Below are 23,754 nucleotides of genomic sequence, written 5' to 3'. Positions count from 1 at the left end.
TGAGCACCAACATGGTAAAGGACCCATGAGCACCAACATGGTAAAGGACCAATGAGCACCAACATGGTAAAGGACCCATGAGCTCCAACATGGTAAACGGCCCGTAGAGCAGGAGTCTCTCCTGTTTCTGTAGTAGTTAGCCCTGTCTGAGCCAGAACGTCCCGTAGAGCAGGAGTCTCTCTCCTGTTTCTGTAGTAGTTAGCCCTGTCTGAGCCAGAACGTCCCGTAGAGCAGGAGTCTCTCTCCTGTTTCTGTAGTAGTTAGCCTTGTCTGAGCCAGAACGGCCCGTAGAGCAAGAGTCTATCTCACGTTTCTCTAGCGTGAGGCAGCTTGATGTACAGTACACCCCTTGGACAGGACTCTTGTCTATCGCAGGGCCTTAACCCCAATCCATCTCGGTAATGATGAGTGTCAAGCAGAGAGTGTTGGCTGTACTGCACTCACATGTAAGTGAAGAGGAGCAGAGTAGATGCAGGTACTATACTGTTACAAGTTGAATGATTTTATTAATTTTATTTATCAAATTGCAGATAGCGTACTGAACTACTTGATGTTAACACATTAAAATATACAGTTTAAATTAACTAGACATTTTGTCACTAATGAAAAATGAAAATAAAAACACTATACCATGGTTGAATAAACAAACATCAATACAACACTGATGCCCTATCTATGACAAGACAGACATGCTAACCATTAGCTCCTCCATGGACTAGCTCCGAACAGAATGAAGACAGACATGCTAACCAGTAGCTCCTCCATGGACTAGCTCCTAACAGACTGAAGACAGACGTGCTAACCAGTAGCTCCTCCATGGACTAGCTCCTAACAGACTGAAGACAGACATGCTAACCATTAGCTCCTCCATGGACTAGCTCCTAACAGACTGAAGACAGACGTGCTAACCAGTAGCTCCTCCATGGACTAGCTCCTAACAGACTGAAGACAGACATGCTAACCATTAGCTCCTCCATGGACTAGCTCCTAACAGACTGAAGACAGACATGCTAACCATTAGCTCCTCCATGGACTAGCTCCTAACAGAATGAAGACAGACATGCTAACCATTAGCTCCTCCATGGACTAGCTCCTAACAGACTGAAGACAGACATGCTAACCATTAGCTCCTCCATTGACTAGCTCCTAACAGACTGAAGACAGACATGCTAACCAGTAGCTCCTCCATTGACTAGCTCCTAACAGACTGAAGACAGACATGCTAACCAGTAGCTCCTCCATTGACTAGCTCCTAACAGTCTGAAGACAGACATGCTAACCATTAGCTCCTCCATGGACTAGCTCCTAACAGACTGAAGACAGACATGCTAACCAGTAGCTCCTCCATTGACTAGCTCCTAACAGAATGAAGACAGACATGCTAACCATTAGCTCCTCCGTGGACTAGCCCCTAACAGACTGAAGACAGACATGCTAACCATTAGCTCCTCCATTGACTAGCTCCTAACATAATGAAGACAGACATGCTAACCAGTAGCTCCTCCATTGACTAGCTCCTAACAGACTGAAGACAGACATGCTAACCATTAGCTCCTCCATTGACTAGCTCCTAACAGACTGAAGACAGACATGCTAACCAGTAGCTCCTCCATTGACTAGCTCCTAACAGACTGAAGACAGACATGCTAACCATTAGCTCCTCCATTGACTAGCTCCTAACAGACTGAAGACAGACATGCTAACCATTAGCTCCTCCATTGACTAGCTCCTAATAGACTGAAGACAGACATGCTAACCATTAGCTCCTCCATTGACTAGCTCCTAACATAATGAAGACAGACATGCTAACCAGTAGCTCCTCCATTGACTATCTCCAACCAGACTGAAGACAGACATGCTAACCATTAGCTCCTCCATTGACTAGCTCCTAATAGACTGAAGACAGACATGCTAACCATTAGCTCCTCCATTGACTAGCTCCTAACATAATGAAGACAGACATGCTAGCCAGTAGCTCCTCCATTGACTATCTCCAACCAGACTGAAGACAGACATGCTAACCAGTAGCTCCTCCATTGACTAGCTCCTAACATAATGAAGACAGACATGCTAACCAGTAGCTCCTCCATTGACTATCTCCAACCAGACTGAAGACAGACATGCTAACCAGTAGCTCCTCCATTGACTAGCTCCTAACATAATGAAGACAGACATGCTAACCAGTAGCTCCTCCATTGACTATCTCCAAACAGACTGAAGACAGACATGCTAACCATTAGCTCCTCCATTGACTATCTCCAACCAGACTGAAGACAGACATGCTAACCAGTAGCTCCTCCATTGACTAGCTCCTAACATAATGAAGACAGACATGCTAACCAGTAGCTCCTCCATTGACTAGCTCCTAACAGACTGAAGACAGACATGCTAACCCGTAGCTCTTACAAAGCTCCTGCATTGTCGAGCTCCACAGTCAAGCTGCCTCAAACAGCTCATTTAGGACATCAAAGGATGAATAAAATAATGATATTCAGATGAAGTGTTTAGTTGAGTTATCTTTATATTGAAAACTGCTATCCTGCTCAATTAATTTTATTGTAACTTTAGTCTGTCTTCCTGCTGGGTGGATGGAGGTGCTGTTCCCGGTAACAACCTATTCCCTGTGACATAATATATAGTGCATAGCTTTAGACTGAGTAGGGAGCCATGTGATCGAGACTAAGGAGATGATTGTGGACTACATGAAAAAGAGGACCAAGCACGTCCCCATTCTCATTGACAGGGCTGCAGTGGAGCAGGTTGAGAGCTTCAATTTCCTTGGTGTCCACATCACCAACAAACTAACATGGTCCAAGCACATCAAGACAGTCATGAAGAGGGCACAACAAAACCTATTCCCCCTCAGGGGACTGAAAAGATTTGGCATAGGTCCTCAGATCCTCAAAAAGGTTCTACAGCTGCACCATCGAGAGCATCTTGACTGGTTGCATCACTGCCTGGTATGGCAACTGCTAGGCCTCCTGACTACAAGGCACTACAGAGGGTAGTGCGAACGGACCGGTACATCACTGGGGCCAAGCTGGTAGCCTAGTGGTTAGAGCATAGTAGTAACCGAAAGGTTGCAAGATTGAATCCCCGAGCTGAGAAGGTACAAATCTGTCATTCTGCCCCTGAACAAGGAGTTAACCCACTGTTCCTAGTCCGTCATTGAAAATAAGAATTTGTTCTTAAGTGACTTGCCTAGTTAAACAAAGGTAAAAAAAAAAAAATCCCTGCCATCCAGGATCTCTATACCAGGCGGTGTCAGAGGAAGGACCTAAAATTGTCAAAGACTCCAGCCACCCTAGTCAGACTGTTCTCTCTGCTACCGCACGGCAAGCGGTACCGGGGAACCAAGTCTAGGTCCAAGAGGCTTCTAAACAGCTTCTACCCCCCCATGAACACCTAATCAAATGGCTACCCAGACTATTTTTATCCCCCCCCCCCCTGCCCCTCTTTTACACCGTTGCTACTCACTGTTGTTGTCCTCTATGCATAGTCACCTTAATAACTCTACCCACATATACATATTCCCTCAACTCACCGGTGCCCCCGCACATTGACTCTGTACCGGTACCCCCTGTATATAGCCTCCACATTGACTCTGTACCGGTACCCCCTGTATATAGCCTCCACATTGACTCTGTACCGGTACCCCCTGTATATAGCCTCCACATTGACTCTGTACCTGTACCCCCTGTATATAGCCTCCACATTGACTCTGTACCGGTACCCCCTGTATATAGTCTCCACATTGACTCTGTACCGGTACCCCCTGTATATAGCCTCCACATTGACTCTGTACCAGTACCCCCTGTATATAGCCTCCACATTGACTCTGTACCGTAACACCCGGTATATAGCCTCCACATTGACTCTGTACCGTAACACCCTGTATATAGCCTCCACATTGACTCTGTACCGTAACACCCTGTATATAGCCTCCACATTGACTCTGTACCGTAACACCCTGTATATAGCCTCCACATTGACTCTGTACCGTAACACCCTGTATATAGCCTCCACATTGACTCTGTACCGGTACCCCTGTATATAGCCTCCACATTGACTCTGTACCCGTACACCCTGTATATAGCCTCCACATTGACTCTGTACCGGTACCCCCTGTATATAGCCTCCACATTGACTCTGTACCCGAACCCCCATTTATATAGCCTCCACATTGACTCTGTACCCGTACCCCCCTGTATATAGTCTCCATATTGACTCTGTACCCGTACCCCCATGTATATAGCCTCCACATTGACTCTGTACCTGTACCCCCTGTATATAGCCTCCACATTGACTCTGTACCCGTACACCCTGTATATAGCCTCCACATTGACTCTGTATCGGTACCCCCTGTATATAGCCTCCACATTGACTCTGTACCGGTACCCCCTGTATATAGCCTCCACATTGACTCTGTACCGTAACACCCTGTATATAGCCTCCACATTGACTCTGTACCGTAACACCCTGTATATAGCCTCCACATTGACTCTGTACCGTAACACCCTGTATATAGACTCCACATTGACTCTATACCGGTACCCCCTGTATATAGCCTCCACATTGACTCTGTACCGGTACCCCCTGTATATAGCCTCCACATTGACTCTGTACCGTAACACCATGTATATAGCCTCCACATTGACTCTGTACCGGTACCCCCTGTATATAGTCTCCACATTGACTCTGTACCGGTACCCCCTGTATATAGCCTCCACATTGACTCTGTACCGGTACCCCCTGTATATAGCCTCCACATTGACTCTGTACCGGTACCCCCTGTATATAGCCTCCACATTGACTCTGTACCGGTACCCCCTGTATATAGCCTCCACATTGACTCTGTACCGTAACACCCTGTATATAGCCTCCACATTGACTCTGTACCCGCATTGACTCTGTAATTATTGTTACTTTAATTTCATATTCTCATCCGTATTTTTTTGGGAACTGCATTGTTGGTTAAGGGCTCGTAAATAAGCATTGAACTGTAAGGTCTACACCTGTTGTATTCAGCATTTCACTGTAAGGTCTACACCTGTTGTATTCAGCATTTCACTGTAAGGTCTACACATGTTGTATTCAGCATTTCACTGTGAGGTCTACTACACCTGGTGTATTCAGCATTTCACTGTGAGGTCTACTACACCTGTTGTATTCAGCATTTCACTGTGAGGTCTACTACACCTGTTGTATTCAGCATTTCACTGTAAGGTCTACTACACCTGTTGTATTCAGCATTTCACTGTCAGGTCTACTACACCTGTTGTATTCAGCATTTCACTGTAAGGTCTACTACACCTGTTGTATTCAGCATTTCACTGTAAAGGTCTACTACACCTGTTGTATTCAGCATTTCACTGTAAGGTCTACTACACCTGTTGTTTTCAGAATTTCACTGTAAGGTCTACTACACCTGTTGTATTCAGCATTTCACTGTGAGGTCTACTACACCTGTTGTATTCAGCATTTCACTGTGAGGTCTACTACACCTGTTGTATTCAGCAATTCACTGTAAGGTCTACTACACCTGTTGTATTCAGCATTTCACTGTGAGGTCTACTACGCCTGTTGTATTCAGCGCATGTGACTAATACAATTTGAATTAATTTGTTTGTGCCCTGGTCTAAAGTTATATATTGAGTAGGGAGGTTGCTGTTTAGACCCAGAGGTTGCTGTTTAGACTCAGAGGTTGCTGTTTGACTCAGAGGTTGCTGTTTGACTCTCAGATGTTGCTGTTTGACTCTCAGATGTTGCTGTTTGACTCTCAGAGGTTGCTGTTTGACCCAGAGGTTGCTGTTTGACTCTCAGATGTTGCTGTTTGACTCTCAGAGGTTGCTGTTTGACTCAGAGGTTGCTGTTTGACTCTCAGATGTTGCTGTTTGACTCTCAGATGTTGCTGTTTGACTCTCAGATGTTGCTGTTTGACTCTCAGATGTTGCTGTTTGACTCAGAGGTTGCTGTTTGACTCAGAGGTTGCTGTTTAGACCCCCAGAGGTTGCTGTTTAGACTCAGAGGTTGCTGTTTAGACCCACAGAGGTTGCTGTTTAGACCCAGAGGTTGCTGTTTGACTCAGAGGGTGCTGTTTGACTCACAGAGGTTGCTGTTTAGACTCTCAGAGGGTGCTGTTTGACCCAGAGGTTGCTGTTTAGACCCAGAGGTTGCTGTTTGACTCAGAGGTTGCTGTTTGACCCAGAGGTTGCTGTTTAGACTCAGAGGTTGCTGTTTAGACTCACAGAGGTTGCTGTTTAGACCCCCAGAGGTTGCTGTTTGACCCTGAGGTTGCTGTTTAGACCCCCAGAGGTTGCTGTTTAGACTCAGAGGTTGCTGTTTAGACTCACAGAGGTTGCTGTTTAGACTCACAGAGGTTGCTGTTTAGACTCACAGAGGTTGCTGTTTAGACTCCCAGAGGTTGCTGTTTAGACCCCCAGAGGTTGCTGTTTAGACCCACAGAGGTTGCTGTTTAGACCCCCAGAGGTTGCTGTTTGACCCTGAGGTTGCTGTTTAGACCCCCAGAGGTTGCTGTTTGACCCTGAGGTTGCTGTTTAGACCCCCAGAGGTTGCTGTTTAGACCCACAGAGGTTGCTGTTTAGACCCCCAGAGGTTGCTGTTTGACCCTGAGGTTGCTGTTTAGACCCCCAGAGGTTGCTGTTTAGACTCACAGAGGTTGCTGTTTAGACTCCCAGAGGTTGCTGTTTAGACTCACAGAGGTTGCGCAAGGCGTTGTTTTCATGAAAGCAGAACAGATGTCATGTTTTCAAGACCGTCAACAGTAGGTACGCCAAGTCCCATTATATAGTTGCTACACGTACACAGATTCCCTTTATAGTGCACTCCTTAGGGAATAGAGAGCCATTTCCACAGTTGTTCTATTTAGACACCCCCACCCCATCCCATAGCCGAGGACTTGGTATAATTATTGCTGTCACACTGCATGCTATAGAGACACTGTAAGGAATGGAATGTAGGCATATCTTTAGCATGAGAACAAACCGCACGCGCACACACACACACACACACACACACACACACACACACACACACACACACACACACACATATACCCACACACACACACGCGTGCACACACACACACACACACACACACACACACACACACACACACACACACACACACACACACACACACACACACACACACACACACACACAGCTCAGCGGCCCTCTACTTCCTGCCAGGGTGTTAGCAAGAAGAGAAGAGAAACTTCCAATTCAACTCCTGAGCTGTGACTCACGTTGAACTGGGTCAGTACCAGGACAGCACTGGACACACACTATGTTGTGGAGCCTGTGTGTGTGTATGAGTGTGTGTACAATGTTTGTCATGTACTTGTACAATTGTGTGTGTGGGTGTTTATGGGTCAGTCAGTGTGTGTATATGTGTCAGTCTGTGTGTATATGTGTTAGTCTGTGTGTGTGTGTCAGTCAGTGTGTGTGTGTGTGTTTGGTATGTTTGGTTTGTTTGGGTGCTCTGAAGGCTGGTTTCCTCTGCTGGGTTTTTAAAGCAGGGAAACTCATATAAACAGTCCAGATGTTAAAGTCATGTTTTCAAGACTGCTGCGTGTTAATACAACCCAGTCAGATATCTGACTGTCACACAAGTCTCTTTGCAGTGTTTCATTATTGTGACACACGTGCAAAATGTCTGTTTAATCAAACACCTCATGGTCCCAATCTCCTGTTTCAATTTTTTTTTTTTTACTATTTTCAACATTGTAGAACAATAGTTAAGACATCAAAACTAGGAAATAACACATATGGAATCATGTAGTAAACCAAAAAAGTGTTAAACAAATCAACATATATGTTATATTATATCAACCAGTTTCACCTGGAATGCTTTTTATGACAGTCTTGAAGGAGTTCCCACATATGCTGAGCTCTTGTTTGCTGCTTTTTCTTCACTCTGCGATCCAACTCATACCAAACCATCTCAATCTGGTTGAGGCGGGCGGGTGATTGTGGAGGCCAGGTCATCTGATGCAGCACCATCACTCTCCTTTGTCAAATAGCCCTTACACAGCCTGGAGGTGTTTTGGGTCATTGTCCTGTTGAAAAACAAATGATAGTCCCACTAAGCGCAAACCAGATGGGATGGTGTTTTGCTGTAGAATACTTGGGTAGCCATGCTGGTCAAGTGTGCCTTGAATTCTAAATAAATCTCTGACAGTGTCACCAGCAAAGCACCCCCACACCATCACATCTCCTCCTCCATGCTTCACGGTGGGAACCACACATGCAGAGATCATCCATTCACCTACTCTGTGTCTCACAAAGACATGGCGGTTGGAACCAACAATAAACAATTTTGACTCATCAGACCAAAGGACAGATTTCCAATTGTCTAATGTACATTGCTCATGTTTCTTGGCCCAAGCAAGTCTCTTCTTCTTATTCGTGCCTTTAGTAGTGTTTTCTTTGCAGCAATTTGACCCTGAAGGCCTGATTCACGCTGTCTTCTCTGAACAGTTGATGTTGAGATGTCTCTGTTAGTTGAACTCTGTGAAGGATTTATTTAGGCTACAATCTGATGCTGGTAACTCTAATGAACTTGTCCTCTGCAGCAGAGGTAACTCTGGGTCTTCCTTTCCTGTGGCGGTCCTCATGAGAGCCAGTTTCATCATAGCGCTTGATGGTTTTTGCGACTGCACTTGAAGAAACTGAGTTCTTGAAATTTTCCGGATTGACTGACCTTTATGTCTTAAAGTATTGATGGACCGTTGTATTTTCTTTGCTTATTTGAGCTGTTCTTGTCATAATATGGACTTGGTCTTTTACCAAATAGGGCAATCTTCTGTATATCACAACTAAATCAAATCAAATCAAATGTTAACTCTCTCATGGCTCAAAGTGGAGGAGAGATTGACTTCATCACTACTTGTTTTTGTAAGAAGTGTTGACAAGCTGAATGGACGAGCTGTCTGTTTAAACTACTAGCACACATCTCAGACACCCATGCATACCCCACAAGACATGCCACCAGAGGTCTCTTCATAGACCCCAAGTCCAGAACAGACTATGGGAGGCGCACATGACTACATGGAACACTCTTCCACATCAGGTAACTGATGCAGCAGTAAAATCAGATTTAAAAAAAAAGATAAAAATACACCTTACGGAACAGCGGGGACTGACACACACACACAGGCACATACACATGGATTTCGAATTGTAAATATGTGGTAGTAGTGTAGTGGCCCGAGGGAGTCACTCCCTCTAACCCCTGTCTCCTCTCCTCCAGACCCCCTAACTACCTGCTGTGACTCTCCCTAACCTACTGTAACTCTCTCTAACCCCTGTCTCCTCTCCTCCAGACCCCCTAACAACCTACTGTGACTCTCTCTAACCCCTGTCTCCTCTCCTCCAGACCCCCTAACAACCTGCTGTGACTCTCTCTAACCCCTGTCTCCTCTCCTCCAGACCCCCTAACAACCTACTGTGACTCTCTCTAACCCCTGTCTCCTCTCCTCCAGACCTCCTAACTACCTGCTGTGACTCTCTAACCTACTGTGACTCTCTCTAACCCCTGTCTCCTCTCCTCCAGACCCCCTAACAACCTGATGTGACTCTCTCTAACCCCTGTCTCCTCTCCTCCAGACCCCCTAACAACCTGATGTGACTCTCTCTAACCTACTGTGACTCTCTCTAACCTACTGTGACTCTCCCTAACCTACTGTGACTCTCTAACCTGCTGTGACTCTCTCTAACCCCTGTCTCCTCTCCTCCAGACCCCCTAACAACCTGATGTGACTCTCTCTAACCCTTGTCTCCTCTCCTCCAGACCCCCTAACAACCTGATGTGACTCTCTCTAACCCCTGTCTCCTCTCCTCCAGACCCCCTAACAACCTGCTGTGACTCTCTCTAACCCCTGTCTCCTCTCCTCCAGACCCCCTAACAACCCACTGTGACTCTCTAACCCACTGTGACTCTCTCTAACCCCTGTCTCCTCTCCTCCAGACCCCCTAACAACCTGCTGTGACTCTCTCTAACCCCTGTCTCCTCTCCTCCAGACCCCCTAACAACCTACTGTGACTCTCTCTAACCCCTGTCTCCTCTCCTCCAGACCCCCTAACAACCTGCTGTGACTCTCCCTAACCTACTGTGACTCTCTCTAACCCCTGTCTCCTCTCCTCCAGACCCCCTAACAACCTGCTGTGACTCTCCCTAACCTGCTGTGACTCTCTCTAACCCCTGTCTCCTCTCCTCCAGACCCCCTAACAACCTGCTGTGACTCTCTCTAACCCCTGTCTCCTCTCCTCCAGACCCCCTAACAACCTGCTGTGACTCTCTCTAACCCCTGTCTCCTCTCCTCCAGACCCCCTAACAACCTACTGTGACTCTCTCTAACCCCTGACTCCCTAGCAACCTGCTGTGACTCTCTCTAACCCCTGTCTCCTCTCCTCCAGACCCCCTAACAACCTGCTGTGACTCTCTCTAACCCCTGTCTCCTCTCCTCCAGACCCCCTAACAACCTGCTGTGACTCTCCCTAACCTACTGTGACTCTCTCTAACCCCTGTCTCCTTTCCTCCAGACCCCCTAACAACCTGCTGTGACTCTCTCTAACCTACTGTGACTCTCTCTAACCTACTGTGACTCTCTCTAACCCCTGTCTCCTCTCCTCCAGACCCCCTAACAACCTACTGTGACTCTCTCTAACCCCTGTCTCCTTTCCTCCAGACCCCCTAACAACCTGCTGTGACTCTCTCTAACCTACTGTGACTCTCTCTAACCTACTGTGACTCTCTCTAACCCCTGTCTCCTCTCCTCCAGACCCCCTAACAACCTACTGTGACTCTCTCTAACCCCTGTCTCCTCTCCTCCAGACCCCCTAACAACCTGCTGTGACTCTCCCTAACCTACTGTGACTCTCTCTAACCCCTGTCTCCTCTCCTCCAGACCCCCTAACAACCTGCTGTGACTCTCCCTAACCTGCTGTGACTCTCTCTAACCCCTGTCTCCTCTCCTCCAGACCCCCTAACAACCTGCTGTGACTCTCTCTAACCCCTGTCTCCTCTCCTCCAGACCCCCTAACAACCTGCTGTGACTCTCTCTAACCCCTGTCTCCTCTCCTCCAGACCCCCTAACAACCTACTGTGACTCTCTCTAACCCCTGACTCCCTAGCAACCTGCTGTGACTCTCTCTAACCCCTGTCTCCTCTCCTCCAGACCCCCTAACAACCTGCTGTGACTCTCTCTAACCCCTGTCTCCTCTCCTCCAGACCCCCTAACAACCTGCTGTGACTCTCCCTAACCTACTGTGACTCTCTCTAACCCCTGTCTCCTTTCCTCCAGACCCCCTAACAACCTGCTGTGACTCTCTCTAACCTACTGTGACTCTCTCTAACCTACTGTGACTCTCTCTAACCCCTGTCTCCTCTCCTCCAGACCCCCTAACAACCTGCTGTGACTCTCTCTAACCCCTGTCTCCTCTCCTCCAGACCCCCTAGCAACCTGCTGTGACTCTCCCTAACCTACTGTGACTCTCTCTAACCCCTGTCTCCTCTCCTCCAGACCCCCTAGCCAGCCTTCAAGATGGAGGAGGAACAGTGCTTCTACAATGAGTCCATTGCCTTCTTCTACAACCGCAGTGGAAAGTACCTGGCTACAGAGTGGAATACCGTCAGTAAGCTGGTGATGGGGCTGGGTATCACAGTATGTATCTTCATCATGCTGGCTAACTTGCTGGTCATGGTGGCTATATACGTCAACCGCCGCTTCCACTTCCCTATTTACTACCTGATGGCCAACCTGGCCGCCGCGGACTTCTTTGCCGGCCTGGCGTACTTCTACCTGATGTTCAACACGGGCCCGAACACGCGGCGCCTCACGGTGTCCACGTGGCTACTCCGACAGGGTCTCATCGACACGTCCCTCACGGCGTCCGTGTGTAACCTCCTCGCCATCGCCATCGAGCGCCACATCACCGTTTTCCGCATGCAGCTGCACACGCGCATGTCCAACCGGCGTGTGGTGGTGGTGATCGTAGTCATCTGGACCTTGTCGATCGTCATGGGAGCCATCCCGTCGGTGGGGTGGAACTGTATCTGTGACGTCAGCACGTGTTCTAGCATGGCGCCGCTGTACTGTAACTCCTACCTGGTGTTCTGGGCCGTATTTAACCTGGTCACCTTCCTGGTCATGGTGGTGCTGTACGCTCACATCTTTATGTACGTGAGACAGAGGACCATGAGGATGAGCAGACACAGCTCTGGACCACGCAGGAATAGAGACACCATGATGAGTCTGCTGAAGACTGTCGTCATCGTATTGGGTAAGAACCTCGACTACCTTCACAACAGACACTATATGTTAGATTCTGGTACTGGGTAGGTTAGAGTTAGGACCACGTAGGAACAGACACTATATGTTATATTCTGGTACTGGGAAGGTTAGAGTTAGGACCAGGTAGGAACAGACACTATATGTTAGATACTGGTAGTGGGTAGGTTAGAGTTAGGACCAGGTAGGAACAGACACTATATGTTAGATACTGGTACTGGGTAGGTTAGAGTTAGGACCAGGTAGGAACAGACACTATATGTTATATTCTGGTACTGGGTAGGTTAGAGTTAGGACCAGGTAGGAACAGACACTATATGTTAGATACTGGTTCTGGGTAGGTTAGAGTTAGGACCAGGTAGGAACAGACACTATATGTTAGATACTGGTACTGGGTAGGTTAGAGTTAGGACCAGGTAGGAACAGACACTATATGTTATATTCTGGTACTGGGTAGGTTAGAGTTAGGACCAGGTAGGAACAGACACTATATGTTAGATACTGGTTCTGGGTAGGTTAGAGTTAGGACCAGGTAGGAACAGACACTATATGTTATATTCTGGTACTGGGTAGGTTAGAGTTAGGACCAGGTAGGAACAGACACTATATGTTAGATACTGGTTCTGGGTAGGTTAGAGTTAGGACCACGTAGGAACAGACAGCATGATGAGTCTGTCAGAACCACTGGTTTAAAGCGATCCATACCAGGGGATATCTTTAAATGACATGTTTGTGATATTCTACAGAATACAGACCATGTCCAATGTATATTTGGAGTTTTGTCGATTTTGCACCATATCCTGACTTTCTGAATCCAGATAGATGTCTTTTAGACAGATGTGAAATAGGGATTACTCAGAATATCACACATGGACATTTCTTATGGCTGGATGTGGACTCGTTCAATATCCTGAGATATGTGACACCCTATTTTCTCTCTTCATGCTGACAAATACTGACTGAATACAACAGATATCTGTGTTTTCTCAGCACATTCAAGATACGAAGCTATATTGATTCCAGACACGTTTCTCTTGGCTGTGGTCCATATCCACATCTTGATTTTCTTTATGATATTCTGAAAATAAGGACGATTTCTGATGCATTTCTGAGATTTCAGCACACGCTCAATCATTTGACAAATATGAAATCCATATAATTCTTTCAGACACTATAACGTTTTGTATTCCCTCTGAGTGAAGGCTCGTCATACCGCTAGCTAAAAGCACTGTATCTGGTAGCTTAGCAACAACAAACATGCATTTTTCTGCTGTGGAGTTCCAACTGTCATTTTTTTTTTAAATTTTGGCGCCACAAATAAGTGTGTAAAGGATCTGTGGTCGAAATGACAACTGGAGAAACAAAGAAGTGAGAAGCTGTTCAGAAAATACTTGAAAGAAGTTAACGCTAGGAGGCAAGTGAAAAAGGGAGAAGGTACAGTGGTTGCTCCACTAAAAATGTTGCGATTCTGCTGCTGGACTTAGAGGTAATTTGTGGTTTAGTACGGTACCCTGCGTCACTACGTCATTGCTCCAGACCACCACAAGGGGGAGTTACAGCACTGATTATGCTTTTGGGTCCTACGGTGTCTCTAACTGACTATGAATGGGCGACATAAACCTAAATAGAAACGAATCATTGTGTATGACTTCAGTTGTAAGGATCCTCTTCCTGTGAATGACTGGACCAAAGTGCAGCGTGAGACGTGTTCATGATATTTTATTAAAATCAGAACACTAGAACAAAAAAATAACAAAGAGGAAAACGAACAGTTCTGTAAGGAAACTAACAATACAGAAAACAACTACCCACAAAACACAGGTGGGATGAGGCTACCTAAGTATGGTTCTCAATCAGAGACAAAGATAGACAGCTGCCTCTGATTGAGAACCACACCAGGCCAAACACACAGAAATAGAAAACATAGAACACAAAACATAGAATGCCCACCCCAACTCACGCCCTGACCAAACCAAAATAGAGACATAAAAAGGATCTCTAAGGTCAGGGCGTGACATCAGTATTACTTACTAAAACCGTTGTTAAACTAAGGTTTTTATTATTTTATTTATTTATGTTTTGGTCTTACTGTAGTACTTTAGCCCACTCCCGACTGGTCACATTGTACCGCCTCTGAGTGGTGCCACGGTCTAAGACACTGCATAGCGGTCTAAGACACTGCATAGCGGTCTAAGACACTGCATAGCGGTCTAAGACACTGCATTACAGCGTATGTTGGGTTGTAACAGATGCTGGTTCAATACCTGCCTTGACTGGGAGACCCATGAGATGACTGTAGTTTTTAGTTCTCTCCTTCTATAAACAGAAATAAATCTTTCTAAATGACAAACTGTCTTTCTTTACAAATTAGTAGCAATGTCTCACCCCGTGTTCAAGAATGGCCTTTTTCTCGCTCATTTTACGTTATTTGAAGACAAAATCTACAATTTTTTTTTTTTTTTAACAAAGCGATTATTATTATTGCTATTCATTTAGAATGATATAAAAGCCCCTTGGATATTCTCACAGTTATATTATTAACCCTGTTATTAGCAGGACAATATCTATTGGTCTTGGCTCCCGAGTGGCGCACAATGGGATTGCCTTGCAGTTCTCCTGCTGTATCCACTGAAAGGTTCAATGCACGAGGGCAGGGGGCACGGGATGGGCCGCAGAGAAGACAGACCTAGCCCATGGGGAAGGGAGGAGGGGGGAGGGGTAGACCCCCACCCCGCCCCACTGGCAACACTTTAAGGGGTGTTGCACTAATAATTGCGTTGGCTAGGGAAACGTTCCCGCTGTTCTTAGTATCAACCTTAAACAATGTAACTAATAATGGCATGAAAATTGACCCTTAGATATGAATTCGGAGGGCAGATATTATTAAATATTAAAGCATTAGACCTCTCACTCAAGGCGTCACTCAAAAGTTATACTTTAAAACCTCTCTAGGGTATGTGGGACAGTAGTGTCTCACCTCGTTAACAGCCTGTTTAAGTGCAGGGCGCCAAATTCAAAACAACAGAAATCCCATAATTAAAATTCCTCAGACATACAAGTATTTTACACCATTTTAAAGATACACTTGTTGTAAATCCAGCCACAGTGTCCGATTTCAAAAAGGCTTGGTTTCTATTTATATCCAGTTCATATTTATATCCAAAAATCTCAGTATACATTGGTGCGTTATGTTCAGTAGTCCCAAAACATCCAGTGATTTTGCAGAGCCACATCAATTTACAGAAATACTCATAATAAACATTGCTAAAAGATACAAGTGTTAGGCATGGAATTTTAGATCCACTTCTCCTTAACTTCTCTGGGATAGTTGGGACGCTAGCGTCCCAACTGACAAGCACCCCCAACCCCCCCCCCCTCACTGATTAGCATCGCGTCACAATTAAATAGTAGCATGTAAAAATGTAAATATCATTAAATCACAAGTCCAAGACACCAAATGAAAGTCAAAATCAAAATCAATCTACAGAAATACTCATAATAAACATGGCTAAAAGATACAACTGTTATGCATGGAATTTTAGATCCACTTCTCCTTAATGCAACCGCTGTGTCAGATTTCAAAAAAACTTTATGGAAAATGCACACCATGCAATAATCTGAGTACAGCGCTCAGAGACCAACACAACCCAAAAAGAAATCTGCCTTGTTGTGTAGTCGAATGTCAGAGTAGCATTATAAATATTCACTTACCTTTGATGATCTTCATCAGAATGCACTCCCAGGAATCCCAGTTCCACAATAAATGTTTGTTTTGTTCGATGAAGTTTATGTCCAAATAGCTCCTTTTTGTTCGCGGGTTTAGCCCAGTAATCAAAAATCATGACGCGCGATCACTAGGTGCAGACGAAAAGTCTAAAAGTTCCGTTACAGTCTGTAGAAACATGTCAAACGATGTATAGAATCAATCTTTAGGATGTTTTTAACAAAAATCTTCAAAAATGTACCAACCGGATAATTCCTTTGTCTTCAGAAATGCAATGGAGCACAACTCTCTCACATGAGATGGTCGCGTGGTCAGCTCGTTGCAATCCCCTCTCATTCGCCCCCACTTCCCAGTAGAAGCCTCAAACAAGGTTCTAAAGACTGTTGACATCTAGTGGAAGCCTTAGGAAGTCTAACATGACCCCATTTCTACTGTATCTTGAATAAGCAAAGAGTTGAAAAACTACAAACCTCAGATTTCCCACTTCCTGGTTGGATTTTTTCTCAGGTTTTTGCCTGCCATATGAGTTATGTTATACTCACAGACATCATTCAAACAGTTTTAGAAACTTCAGAGTGTTGTCTATCCAAATATAATAATAATATGCATATATTAGCATCTGGGACAGAGTAGGAGGCAGATCACTATGAGCACACAATTCATCCAAAAGTGAAAATGCTGCCCCCTACATATCAAAGAAGTTTAACAAGCTTTCTGCCAATATCAGATGTCATGGGACATCTGTGTCATGGGACATTCTATGTCATGGGACATTTTCTTGTTACTTACAAACTTATGCTAATCACATTAGCTTGCATTAGCTCAGCTGTCCCGCGGGGGACCCACTGATTCTGTAGAGGTTTAAAAGCCAGTCACCTTATTGGAGGTCGCTGCCAATTAACTGCCTGTACCTCAAACCAGCAAAGCCTTTCCAAAAACAAACCAACTGAAAACAAAAGTACATTATTGCAGTGGCTTTAAATAATGAACATCTTGAATATTGTCACCTGAATAAACTCACTGATGGTCAAACTCATCACATACCATTCAAAACAACTGACCACACGCCAAACATTTCTTCAAGACAGCACGGACACAAAATGGTTGCTCACCAAACCAATCCAGCAGAAACGACACTGTCCAGCCAAAATACACTAAGGACCTTCCAGATACAAAACTCTGACCTGAACATGAACAAGAAGTGTTTTTATACATTTCATACGTGTCCTCCCCTAATAAGGGTGCCCAGGGAAATACTGACCAGAACTTTGGTTCCATGTGATATGTCTGCCTTACTATTCTAGTGGAATACCTGTTGACCTCTTAACATGGTACCAGAGGGAATGGTGGACATTCTATCAATTCTATTGTTAGCATGATATCAACCCCTCACCACCCTTATCAATCCCTCAATACCCTTCTCAACCCCTCACCACCCTTCTCAACCCCTCACCACCCTTCTCAACCCTTCACCACCCTTCTCAATCCCTCACCACCCTTCTCATCCCCTCACCACCCTTCTCAACCCCTCAACACCCTTCTCAACCCCTCAACACCCTTTTTCAACCCCTCACCACCCTTCTCAACCCCTCACCACCCTTCTCAACCCCCATCACCTTTAATAATCCCTCACCACCCTTCTCAACCCCTCACCACCCTTCTCAACCCCTCACCACACTTCTCAACCCTCACCACCCTTCTCAACCCCTCACCACCCTTCTCAATCCCTCACTACCCTTCTCAACCCCTCAACACCCTTTTTCAACCCCTCACCACCCTTCTCAACCCCTCACCACCCTTATCAATCCCTCACCACCCTTCTCAACCCCTCACCACCCTTCTCAACCCCTCACCACCCTTCTCAATCCCTCACTACCCTTCTCAACCCCTCAGCACCCTTCTCAACCCCTCACCACCCTTCTCAACCCCTCACCACCCTTCTAAACCTCTCACCACCCTTGTCAACCCCTCACCGGCCTTCTCAACCCCTCACCACCCTTCTCAACCCCTCACCACCCACCACCCTTCTCAACCTCTCACCACCCTTCTCAACCCCTCACCACCCTTCTCAACCTCTCACCACACTTCTCAACCCCTCACCACCCTTCTCAACCCCTCACCACCCACCACCCTTCTCAACCTCTCACCACCCTTCTCAACCCCTCACCACCCTTCTTAACCCCTCACCACCCTTCTCAACCCCTCACCACCCACCACCCTTCTCAACCCTCACCACCCTTCTCAACCCCATCACCTTTCTCAACCCCTCACCACCCTTCTCAACCACTCACCACCCTTCTCAACCTCTCACCACCCTTCTCAACCCCATCACCCTTCTCAACCCCTCTCCACCCTTCTCAACCCCTCAACACCCTTCTCAACCCCTCACCACCCTTCTCAACGCCTCACCACCCTTCTCAATCCCTCACCACACTTCTCAACCCCTCACCACCCTTCTCAACCCCTCACCACCCTTCTCAACCCCTCACCACCCACCACCCTTCTCAACCTCTCACCACCCTTCTCAACCCCTCACCACCCTTCTCAACCCCTCACCAATCTTCTCAACCCTTCACCACCCTTCTAAACCTCTCACCACCCTTCTCAACCCCTCACCACCCACCAACCTTCTCAACCCCTCACCACCCTTCTCAACCCTTCACCACCCTTCTCAACCCCTCACCACCCTTCTCAACCCCTCACCACCCTTCTCAAACCTGCAACACCCTTCTCATCCCCTCACCACCCTTCTCAACCACTCACCAACCCCTCACCACCCTTCTAAACCCCTCACCACCCTTCTCAACCCCTCACCACCCTTCTCAACCCCTCACCACCCTTCTCAACCCCTCACCACCCTTCTCAACCCCTCACCACCCTTCTCAACCTCTCACCACCCTTCTCAACCCCATCACCCTTCTCAACCCCTCTCCACCCTTCTCAACCCCTCACCACCCTTCTCAACGCCTCACCACCCTTCTCAACGCCTCACCACCCTTCTTAATCCCTCACCACCCTTCTCAACCCCTCACCACCCTTCTCAACCCCTCACCAATCTTCTCAACCCTTCACCACCCTTCTAAACCTCTCACCACCCTTCTCAACCCCTCACCACCCACCAACCTTCTCAACCCCTCACCACCTTTCTCAACCCCTCACCACCCTTCTCAACCCCTCACCACCCTTCTCAACCCCTCACCACCCTTCTCAACCCCTCACCACCCACCAACCTTCTCAACCCCTCACCACCCTTCTCAACCCTTCACCACCCTTCTCAACCCCTCACCACCCTTCTAAACCCCTCACCACCCTTCTCAACCCCTCACCACCCTTCTCAAACCTGCAACACCCTTCTCATCCCCTCACCACCCTTCTCAACCCCTCACCAACCCCTCACCACCCTTCTAAACCCCTCACCACCCTTCTCAACCCCTCACCACCCTCCTCAACCCCTCATCACCCTTCTCAACCCCTCACCAACCTTCTCAACCCCTCACCACCCTTCTCAACCCCTCACCACCCTTCTCATCCCCTCACCACCCTTCTCAACCCCTCACCAACCCTTCACCACCCTTCTCATCTCCTCACCACCCTTATCAACCCCTCACCACCCTTCTCAACCCCTCACCACCCTTCTCAACCCTTCACCACCCTTCTAAACCTCTCACCACCCTTCTCAACCCCTCACCACCCACCAACCTTCTCAACCCCTCACCACCTTTCTCAACCCCTCACCACCCTTCTCAACCCCTCACCACCCTTCTCAACCCCTCACCACCCTTCTCAACCCCTCACCATCCACCAACCTTCTCAACCCCTCACCACCCTTCTCAACCCTTCACCACCCTTCTCAACCCCTCACCACCCTTCTAAACCCCTCACCACCCTTCTCAACCCCTCACAACCCTTCTCATCCCCTCACCACCCTTCTCATCCCCTCACCACCCTTCTCAACCCCTCACCACCCTTCTCAACCCCTCACCACCCTTCTCAACCCTTCACCACCCTTCTCAATCCCTCACCACCCTTCTCATCCCCTCACCACCCTTCTCAACCCCTCAACACCCTTCTCAACCCCTCAACACCCTTTTTCAACCCCTCACCACCCTTCTCAACCCCTCACCACCCTTCTCAACCCCCATCACCTTTCTCAATCCCTCACCACCCTTCTCAACCCCTCACCACCCTTCTCAACCCCTCACCACACTTCTCAACCCTCACCACCCTTCTCAACCCCTCACCACCCTTCTCAATCCCTCACTACCCTTCTCAACCCCTCAACACCCTTTTTCAACCCCTCACCACCCTTCTCAACCCCTCACCACCCTTATCAATCCCTCACCACCCTTCTCAACCCCTCACCACCCTTCTCAACCCCTCACCACCCTTCTGAATCCCTCACTACCCTTCTCAACCCCTCAGCACCCTTCTCAACCCCTCACCACCCTTCTCAACCCCTCACCACCCTTCTAAACCTCTCACCACCCTTATCAATCCCTCACCACCCTTCTCAACCCCTCACCACCCTTCTCAACCCCTCACCACCCTTCTCAATCCCTCACCACCCTTCTCAATCCCTCAGCACCCTTCTCAACCCCTCACCCCCCTTCTCAACCCCTCACCACCCTTCTAAACCTCTCACCACCCTTGTCAACCCCTCACCGGCCTTCTCAACCACTCAACACCCTTCTCAACCCCTCACCACCCTTCTCAACCCCTCACCACCCTTCTCAACCCCTCACCACCCTTCTCAACCCCTACCACCCTTCTCAACCCCTCACCAACCTTCTCAACCCCTCACCACCCTTCTCAACCCCTCACCACCCTTCTCAACCCCTCACCACCCACCACCCTTCTCAACCTCTCACCACCCTTCTCAACCCCTCACCACCCTTCTCAACCTCTCACCACACTTCTCAACCCCTCACCACCCTTCTCAACCCCTCACCACCCACCACCCTTCTCAACCTCTCACCACCCTTCTCAACCCCTCACCACCCTTCTCAACCCCTCACCACCCTTCTCAACCCCTCACCACCCACCACCCTTCTCAACCCTCACCACCCTTCTCAACCCCATCACCTTTCTCAACCCCTCACCACCCTTCTCAACCACTCACCACCCTTCTCAACCACTCACCACCCTTCTCAACCCCATCACCCTTCTCAACCCCTCTCCACCCTTCTCAACCCCTCAACACCCTTCTCAACCCCTCACCACCCTTCTCAACGCCTCACCACCCTTCTCAATCCCTCACCACACTTCTCAACCCCTCACCACCCTTCTCAACCCCTCACCACCCTTCTCAACCCCTCACCACCCACCACCCTTCTCAACCTCTCACCACCCTTCTCAACCCCTCACCACCCTTCTCAACCCCTCACCAATCTTCTCAACCCTTCACCACCCTTCTCAACCCCTCACCACCCTTCTCAACCCCTCACCACCCACCAACCTTCTCAACCCCTCACCACCTTTCTCAACCCCTCACCACCCTTCTCAACCCCTCACCACCCTTCTCAACCCCTCACCACCCACCACCCTTCTCAACCTCTCACCACCCTTCTCAACCCCTCACCACCCTTCTCAACCCCTCACCACCCTTCTCAACCCCTCACCACCCACCACCCTTCTCAACCCTCACCACCCTTCTCAACCCCATCACCTTTCTCAACCCCTCACCACCCTTCTCAACCACTCACCACCCTTCTCAACCCTTCACCACCCTTCTCAACCCCTCACCACCCTTCTCAACCCCTCACCACCCTTCTCAAACCTGCAACACCCTTCTCATCCCCTCACCACCCTTCTCAACCCCTCACCAACCCCTCACCACCCTTCTAAACCCCTCACCACACTTCTCAACCCCTCACCACCCTTCTCAACCCCTCACCACCCTTCTCAACCCCTCACCACCCTTCTCAACCTCTCACCACCCTTCTCAACCCCATCACCCTTCTCAACCCCTCTCCACCCTTCTCAACCCCTCACCACCCTTCTCAACGCCTCAACACCCTTCTCAATCCCTCACCACACTTCTCAACCCCTCACCACCCTTCTCAACCCCTCACCACCCTTCTCAACCCCTCACCACCCACCACCCTTCTCAACCTCTCACCACCCTTCTCAACCCCTCACCACCCTTCTCAACCCCTCACCAATCTTCTCAACCCTTCACCACCCTTCTAAACCTCTCACCACCCTTCTCAACCCCTCACCACCCACCAACCTTCTCAACCCCTCACCACCTTTCTCAACCCCTCACCACCCTTCTCAACCCCTCACCACCCTTCTCAACCCCTCACCACCCACCAACCTTCTCAACCCCTCACCACCCTTCTCAACCCTTCACCACCCTTCTCAACCCCTCACCACCCTTCTAAACCCCTCACCACCCTTCTAAACCCCTCACCACCCTTCTTAACCCCTCACCACCCTTCTCAAACCTGCAACACCCTTCTCATCCCCTCACCACCCTTCTCAACCCCTCACCAACCCCTCACCACCCTTCTAAACCCCTCACCACCCTTCTCAACCCCTCACCACCCTTCTCAACCCCTCATCACCCTTCTCAACCCCTCACCAACCTTCTCAACCCCTCACCACCCTTCTCAACCCCTCACCACCCTTCTCATCCCCTCACCACCCTTCTCAACCCCTCACCAACCCTCCACCACCCTTCTCATCTCCTCACCACCCTTATCAACCCCTCACCACCCTTCTCAACCCCTCACCACCCTTCTCAACCCTTCACCACCCTTCTAAACCTCTCACCACCCTTCTCAACCCCTCACCACCCACCAACCTTCTCAACCCCTCACCACCTTTCTCAACCCCTCACCACCCTTCTCAACCCCTCACCACCCTTCTCAACCCCTCACCATCCACCAACCTTCTCAACCCCTCACCACCCTTCTCAACCCTTCACCACCCTTCTCAACCCCTCACCACCCTTCTAAACCCCTCACCACCCTTCTCAACCCCTCACCACCCTTCTCAAACCTGCAACACCCTTCTCATCCCCTCACCACCCTTCTCAACCCCTCACCAACCCCTCACCACCCTTCTCAACCCCTCACCACCCTTCTCAACCCCTCACCACCCTTCTCAACCCCTCACCACCCTTCTCAACCCCTCACGACCCTTCTCAACCCCTCACCACCCTTCTCAACCCCTCACCACCCTTCTCATCCCCTCACCACCCTTCTCAACCCCTCACCAACCCTTCACCACCCTTCTCATCTCCTCACCACCCTTATCAACCCCTCACCACCATTCTCAACCCCTCACCACCCTTCTCAACCCCTCACCACCCTTCTCAACCTCTCACCACCCTTCTCAACCCCTCACCACCCACCACCCTTCTCAACCCCATCACCTTTCTCAACCCCTCACCACCCTTCTCAACCTCTCACCACCCTTCTCAACCCCATCACCTTTCTCAACCCCTCACCACCCTTCTCAACCTCTCACCACCCTTCTCAACCCCTCACCACCCTTCTCAAACCCTCACCACCCTTCTCAACCCTTCAACACCCTTCTCAACCACCCACCACCCTCTCAACCCCTCACCACCCTTCTCAACCCCTCACCACCCTTCTCAACCCCATCACCTTTCTCAAACCATCACCACCCTTCTCAACCCTTCAACACCCTTCTCAACCCCTCACCACCCTTCTCAACCACCCACCACCCTTCTCAACCCCTCACCACCCA

General features: G+C 48.6%; 1 protein-coding gene across 1 annotated transcript in view; it reads left to right on the top strand.

The window, feature by feature from the left end:
• Nucleotides 1-23,754, top strand: part of LOC129869598 (lysophosphatidic acid receptor 1) — a 100,345-nt gene that overhangs the window by 41,779 nt on the left and 34,812 nt on the right. The window contains exon 2 of the mRNA XM_055944142.1: nucleotides 11,547-12,306. Coding sequence (XP_055800117.1) covers nucleotides 11,568-12,306 — 739 coding nt within the window. The 5' untranslated portion in view covers nucleotides 11,547-11,567. The remainder of the gene's footprint in view (nucleotides 1-11,546; nucleotides 12,307-23,754) is intronic.

Source organism: Salvelinus fontinalis, chromosome 2 (assembly GCF_029448725.1).
Source record: "Salvelinus fontinalis isolate EN_2023a chromosome 2, ASM2944872v1, whole genome shotgun sequence".
In the NCBI taxonomy this organism is placed as follows: Eukaryota; Metazoa; Chordata; class Actinopteri; order Salmoniformes; family Salmonidae; genus Salvelinus; species Salvelinus fontinalis.
Note: the sequence above shows the minus strand (reverse complement) of the source record. Positions and strands in the feature narration are given on the sequence as shown.